Source organism: Hibiscus syriacus, unplaced genomic scaffold (assembly GCF_006381635.1).
Source record: "Hibiscus syriacus cultivar Baekdansim isolate YM2019G1 unplaced genomic scaffold, ASM638163v2 tig00117034_pilon, whole genome shotgun sequence".
Classification (NCBI taxonomy): Eukaryota; Viridiplantae; Streptophyta; class Magnoliopsida; order Malvales; family Malvaceae; genus Hibiscus; species Hibiscus syriacus.
In genome coordinates, this window is record NW_024063533.1 from 4,550,502 (window position 1) to 4,558,126 (window position 7,625).

General features: G+C 34.2%; 1 protein-coding gene across 1 annotated transcript; it reads right to left on the reverse strand.

Moving 5' to 3' along the window:
* Window positions 1–2,162: 2,162 nt before the first annotated feature.
* Window positions 2,163–4,194, reverse strand: LOC120196498 (cytochrome P450 84A1-like). The gene is made up of 2 exons (XM_039198301.1): window positions 3,148–4,194; window positions 2,163–3,060 (listed from the first exon to the last, which is right to left on the reverse strand). Exons 1-2 carry the CDS (start codon window positions 4,192–4,194, stop codon window positions 2,437–2,439), a joined length of 1,671 nt encoding a protein of 556 aa, XP_039054232.1. The 3' UTR covers window positions 2,163–2,436.
* Between the last annotated feature and the right edge of the window lie 3,431 nt (window positions 4,195–7,625).

The window sequence follows — 7,625 nt, forward strand, 5'->3', positions numbered from 1 at the left end:
CGAGGATTGGAAAAAATATCATGTTCTTTTAATTAAATTCATCGAGAAAAGATTGTTAGATCGAATCTAAGGTCTCATCTCGAGATATTTAAATAATTGAACATCATTATTCTCATTAAGTATTGGTAAAATAATTAATTAATTATACTTGCTTGATAATTTGCTTTATTTTTGCATGTGTTTTCCGATGGGTTTTCAAAATAATAACACTCGAATCGATATTGAGAATAATGATATCTCTTTCACTTGGAGCAATAGATGATTACTTTAAGGTATGAGAGTTCATTTATTCTCGATCGGAAATCATTAGATATTATCGTTTTCACTCAGATCGATATTGAATTTTAATACGGAATAGTGATATCTCTTCATTTCGATCGGAGTAATAAATGACTGCTTTAAGGTATGAGATGTCATTTATTATCGATTAGAAATAATTAGATATTATCATTTTCTCTCTTAAAATTATTTTGGGTGTTGTCATTTTGAATTAATAATGAACTTTAGAATATAATTTTAATATTTATTTATTTCGATTGGAGTAAGAATCGATTGCTTTAAGGTATGGGAGATCAATTGTTTTCGATAATAAATAATTAAATATTATTGTATTTCATCCGAAAATTCAAAGAATGTTATTTGTATGGGATCTTAAATTAAATTAGACTTTAACTCATAAATTTCATTGCAAAGACAATTTATTAATCGACTAAGTACTGATTTAGGGCGTTGTGAGGATACTAATCCTTCCCCACACGTAACCGACTCCCGAACTCAAATTTTGGTAACGCATACCGCAAGCTTGTTATTTTAATTAAAATATATTTTATTAAAATGGAAAATACATTTTTTGGGTGCCCAATCACACCGTAATCAAAGATTGATAGTGACTTCTCGAACAATGTTTTATCATTAATCGGTCAACAAAAATTATTTGGAAACGAGTCCCCTTTTTCCCCTTTCAGAAAACCATTTCGGCAATAATAATAATATTAAATATTAATAATAACCCGAGAAAAAAAATGTATCTACAAACTTGACTTGAATTCTTAACAAACCAAAATGAGTTACTTGATACATAACTCAAAAAATAATATATTATTTTTTAAAATTAAATTATCGATAATATTATCATTTATATGTTGTTGTTTTTTAAAATACAATATAAGACTTTCATGTACTTAAAATTTAAGTTTGAACTTAAGTTTGAGCTTCAATCTATCTAAATCTTAGAATATTTTGGGTTCAAATTTTTTCAAACTCGAGTTGAATTTGAATTTATTATTTTGAGTCGAGTTTAACAATTTTAAACTCAAAAACTTTCGAGTCAGTCAAATTTAATTAACTTCAATCGTTTACAGCTCGTTGCAAATCATTATTTAATTAACTGACGTGATTATACTATGAAAATGTTATATCTTAAAATATTGTATACTAAAAAATATATTTTTATAATGGAAAAATTATGACTCGTTTATTTATTTTTAAGAAAAACAAAACAATGATAAAAAGCCTCGTTAACGAATTTCTCTAAATCTAATTAGAAGGAAAAGAGTACGTCTTATCAAAGTCGGTACAATCCTATCTCAAGTCCATGTTAAAATCACACCACAACCAAATCAACCCGACATATCCATACACACACCCCGTACAAATCTCAGCTAAGCACAAAGCCTTTTCTAACATAAGCACAACGATCAATAAAACCGGCACAACTTGGAGCTTAATTCAGCGGGGTGAATTATTATTAAATTATATTAATATTGATACACTGATTATACATAGTTTAAAAAATTATTATTAAATTATGATGCAATATTATAAAATTAGTTTTAATTAAATTTCTTTTAATAATATAATATTTTTTTTTGATTCAATGATAATACATAAAATTATCTATAGTTAGTGTATTAAAGATTTATATTAATCAATTACTTATTTTTGAGAGATTATAAAAAAATTAAATTAAAAACATGGTGAAAATACTTGTCTTAAACATAAATAACAGTAAAAAGAAAGTGAATTTTTTTTATCGTAGAAGATAAAAGAACAGAAATAAATATAAAGCATTATCCGGTCCATTGCATTTGCACAGGAACATTATTGTTATTTGCATTCTTTTAATGCTTTGAACCGAATAAAATGGCCTCTAACAATGTTCAATTAGATCTTTCAAATAAAAAAAAAGTACAATTTTAAACACAATTCAAATGAAAGGAGTCTTATCCACAGCGAAAGAGAGAAACCAAATTCTCACCCTTTTTTGTTTGGTTGAAATATATTATTAATAATAACAACAATAGTTGAAGTTATAATAGTAATGATAATAAAAGAAAAACAGAAATCCCACTTGTAAAAGCCACCTTTGTCACCTTATTCTTCCGGGATTTGCAATTTCAAGACTCAAATGGATTTGTTTTTATTTCCAGTTTCGCATTAAAAGAGTGGACAGACCAGGCGTTTCTTTGGCACTGCATAGAGTCGAGTAGCTCGAGGTGCTGTAAGTCCAAAAATATCGCTCATGTCGACTTCACTCGGCTTCATCCCATCAGGCAATTCCCACGTAAAACAGTGAAGCAAATGAGCCACAGCCATATCAAGAGCATACAACCCGAGTTGCATACCCGGACATGACCTCCGACCCGAACCGAACGGGATGAACTCGAAGTTGCTACCTTTGAAGTCCGGCACGCCTTCCCTCAAGAACCTTGATGGCTTGAAACTATCTGGGTCTTCCCACGAATTCTTATCTCTGCCAATGGCCCACGCGTTTATCATCACGCGCGACTTGGCCGGGATTTGATAACCTGCCACCACGGCGTCCTCCGCGGTCTCGTGGAGCAAGAGCGGGATCGGTGGGTGGAGCCTGAGTGTTTCTTTGAGGGTGCACTTTAGGTAGGTTAGTTTATCCATATCAGATTCTTCCACACGGCGGTCAAACCCCACCACCTCCGTCAGCTCCTGTTGGACTCTTTTCATATCTTCCGGGTTTCTCATTAGCTCCGCCAAGGCCCACTCAATCGCCGACGCCACCGTCTCGGTTCCACCGAACATCACATCCTGAAAATTAAGAAAAAAATTTATTCCAAGTCTGTATAATTACATGCAAAACAATCTATGCATTACGTGGGAAGAAAGGAATTGTACCATGATAATGGCTTTGATGTTGTCTCTGGTTAATCTGATAGAATTTTGTAGATCCTCCGATTCATTTACTTTGGTTTCTTCACTGTAGAAAGTGAGTAAATCATCAACCATGTCGGTGTCACCGTCATCGGAGCGGCTGTTGTTCTTATTCTTCTTTTCAATGTGATCGTCGATGATGGTGTCGATGAACTTGTCTAACGCACTACGAGCTTTCTCGAGCCTGGTGTTGAGTCCTTGAGGATCAGCCCAACCGAGCCAAGGAATGAAATCGGCAATATTGAAAGCACCAAAAAGCTTAGAAAACTCTTGCAAGATCCCGATGAACTCTTCTTGCCCTTCTTGCGAAATGGAACCAAAAGCCGCCCGATAAATGATGTTCTTGGTAAGACTAAAGATCAACTCGCCCATATTTATAGCATTCCCAGTATTGGACGCAACAGCTTTCACAAGTGAGTCGACTTCATCTCGAATGGACTCCCATGACTCGGCTCTTTTCCTACTGAAAAGCTTCATCACGCTAAGCTTTCGCATCTGTCTCCAGAAAGGACCGTAATGAGCGAAAGCCATATCAGCCCTATCGTACGTTAAATAACTGATGGCGATGGTGGCTGGCCTGTTGGAGAATATATTATCTTGAACCTGAAGAACTTGACGAGCCATTTCGGGATTGGAAATGGCGACCATGTGTAAGAACCCCATCTTAAGGTGAAATATGCCGCCGTATTTGTCAGCGAGTTTGGCGAGTCCACGGTGAGTTAACTGGTCCATCATCATCATGTTGCCGATGATCGGCAACCCTTTGGGTCCCGGAGGAAAAGTGCTTCTACGGAGACGAGAGATGAGGCCTAAGAGAAGGAAAGGTGCAAGAAACAGAAGGGTCATGCCCATAACTACTGGTTCCATGGTTTGTACGAAAGAAAAATCTGCAACTCTTTGAATGTTGCTAATTTTTTTGTCAAATTTTTGGGGACTTTTATACAGAATTTTTGGCAAGTTCTTGTAGGAGTAGTGTGAATATATAGAAGTGCGAGCGCATATCTTGTTCATTGACTAACACTATTATTTATTTATGTATTTATTTTTGTGTCCATTAAATTACTTTTAATATAAAATATGTTGTTAACACGTGAAAGTAAGAATTGCTTGTAATAAATAAAAGTAAAAAAGTGGCAACATAAAAATTATTCTTAAAAAGATTTTATTCGACTCCAATTAACACACATATGTATGTAACAATTATGGAAATTTATATTAAACTTCAAACTTCTATATATATAGTTCTTATAAAGAAACCTATGGGCTATGGCATGTGTTATCAAAAATCAAACGATTTGATATCGTTTAAGGCATCGAGTTCAAGTCATTGTATATACAAAAAAATTCTTATTGGGAGACTCATCCACCAAAGCCAAGTGTGCGACGCCACACGGGCTTTGAAAACCAGAAGGACAATAAAAAAGTCAAACGAGAAAACAATATTTTAAACCAACTTATTTATATATGTAGACACTATATTTCGTCTCATCATAAATAACTATATATATATGTATATAATTTATATGTTACTTATATATATATTGTATATGCTATTTACACATCCTTCCTTCTCTTCTTTTTACCGACCCAGATACAAATATTACAAGGCCCAACAACCAAAAAACCAAACCCAAACAGCGATGACCCAAGACCCGTTCCAAAAGCAGGGTTTCCAGAAAACCCTAGTGCGCCACTTCTCTTGCTTCAGCAACCCTCATCAGCGTTGCACGGTGTCATCACCCATGGCCGAGAGTCCCACGCCTCACACCTTCCTCTCCAAGTTTGATGGTTGCACGACTCTCGTCTCCAACAGCCCCGAAATACCCGGCGCAAAGAACACCCACAACAAACGCAACCAACAACAGTAGATCAGTCATATTATGACTCTAAAAATAGATTTTCCTAGGCTATAAATTCATGCAATCATCCACAAGTTAGGGAGGACATTATCACAGAGATTTACGCACAAGTGTTACACACGAAATCACTACGCTTAGGCACGAAAATCACACACAAAAAACACCAGAAGCATTTGCAAGACCATTCGGAGTATTTTCGAAGTGAAAAAAAGGTAGACATTTTTTTTACCTCGCTTTCGATTGTCTTTTTCTTTGCATGTTACCCTTGATTTGAAAAGAGACAAAAAAATAAGCGTTTTTGGCCGATGAATGGGGGCGTTTTCGAGATCTATTTTTGTAGATCTAGACCTCGAGGCCTATTTTCTTAGGAAACAACTTTGATATTCGGAATGTGTGTGAAAATGGCTTTCGAACGGTGTTGAAAAGACGGGATTTTGCCGCCGATGATTGACGGCCGACGCCAATCAACGACGGCGGTGAGGTGGCTCACGGTGGCCGATTTCTGGGTATTATTCCGATCCACGACCGTGTTCTTGATATCTCAAGAACACTTGAGAGAAAAAGAATGAGGGGAAGGGTTTTTTTTTTGTATGAAACTTGAGAAATGAGCATTGTAAAAAAAATATGGCAATTATACTGAAGCCCAATAACCCATTCAGGGTCCGTGCGCCGACCCGACCCAGGGGCCAGATCCGCGTGTTTTCGAACCAAAATGGGCTAATCCCAGTTTTAATCCTCCTTGGCTTCAATTCCTTCATTTCGTCCCATTAATTCGATTTTAACGCTAATTATCTCTCAATTTGATCACACATTTTCATTTTTATTCATTTTAATATGTTATTTTTATTATATATATAACTATTTTTCTTTTATTTATTTTATATATATATATATATATATATATATATCATTTTAGTTTTCACTAATAATTATTATTATTATTATTATTATTATTTTACTAGTATATACATATTTTTTATGTAGTGGAACATATATATAATATATATATATATATATATATATATATATTACCTTTTGTTTATATGTTCATATTTTTATTTTTACATTTTTTTTATATATATATCACTATTATATGCCTTTTTATTATTTCATTTGTTTTCATTTAATTTTTATTTTTCTTTATTCTTACTTTTCTTTTATATTTGTTTAATTTTATTTTACTTTTGATTCTACTTGTTTACTTAATATGCTATCTTCCTTATTTTATTTGTTTTCTTTGTTTTTATTTGTCTTATATCTTCATTTCTTTTATCTTCTTTGTAGTTATTCTGTTTACTTTATTTTTACTTCATCCTTTTTACTCTTTTTATTTTTATTTGTTTTTCATTATTTTATTTATTTTCATTTGTTATCTAACACGTGTTTCTCGATTTTTTTAAGGGTACATTTTCAAATCAATCTAATGTAAGCAATTTTGGATCGTTATTTTACATTTTAAGTTAAACTTACAATTTTCTTACTTAATGACAACTGGAAATTACGTAGTACCGAAAAGGCAGTTCAAGGGTGCTAACCCTTCCTTGACCGTAACTAACTCCCGAGCCCGACACATTTCTGGTAAGACGCAAATCAGGTAAGAAATAAGGTATTTGATCAACCTATTTTTTAAAATGTAAATGATCGGTGGCGACTCCTAATCTATTTTTCTAAGTCGAAGCCCAATTCCGGACCCATCCGAAAGACGGTTGCGACAGCTTGGCGACTCTGCTGGGGACAGGTAAGCAAGTCAGGCTAAGATAATTTCCAGTTGTCTTTTTAAAGAAAAGGGTAAGTTTAAATTTTAAGGTAACATTTCGATCCTTATTACTTACTTTTGATTATATTTTCGAGTAAATAGTTGTACTAACCATTTTCTAATGATTTCAGCCCTTAAAGATTTTTCATCTAAGGCTCTATACCCGAGTTCTGAACCTTATTTTAAGTGGGGGTGAAAGCGACGCCTTCGTGTGAATTTATTCACCGTGTGGGCCTAGCAAGTAGCCTTCGGGATTCATATACCTTATGTCTTCGTGTGAATTTATTCACCGTGCGGGCATAAGAGAATATGTCCTCTCGAGTTTAACTCAGTCCACACAAGCCTGTGATGGGTTTAGGACTAAGGGTCTGGCAAGCCCAAAGGGGCACCGACAAGGAGAACTCGAGTACCGTTTTTAGAACCTAATCCGGGAGACCATGGAGAATTAGAGCCTACCCAGAAGCCATATTCCAAAACTTAGGATATTTTTTCCTAACCATTTTTTTTTGTGTTTTTCCCTTTCGTCATTTTTTATTCATTTATTTTTATTTTACTAACTTTTTTGCCTTTATGTTTATTTTTCATCATTTGCATCACTTAAAAGAGGTGTTGATCCGCTACAAGAGATGAAAATACAGAGGACAATCTATAAGACGACTATGTGTCACATTCAATCCAGAAGGCATGGTGCCCACAATTAAAAAGTATATCACTCTGCTGCATTATAAATGACTCATAATGAATCGGGTCTACATGAAGAAAAATGAAAGTCTATCTTGGAATAGGTGACTGGCAGAGGTTGCAGGGGAAAGATGAAGGTTACTAAT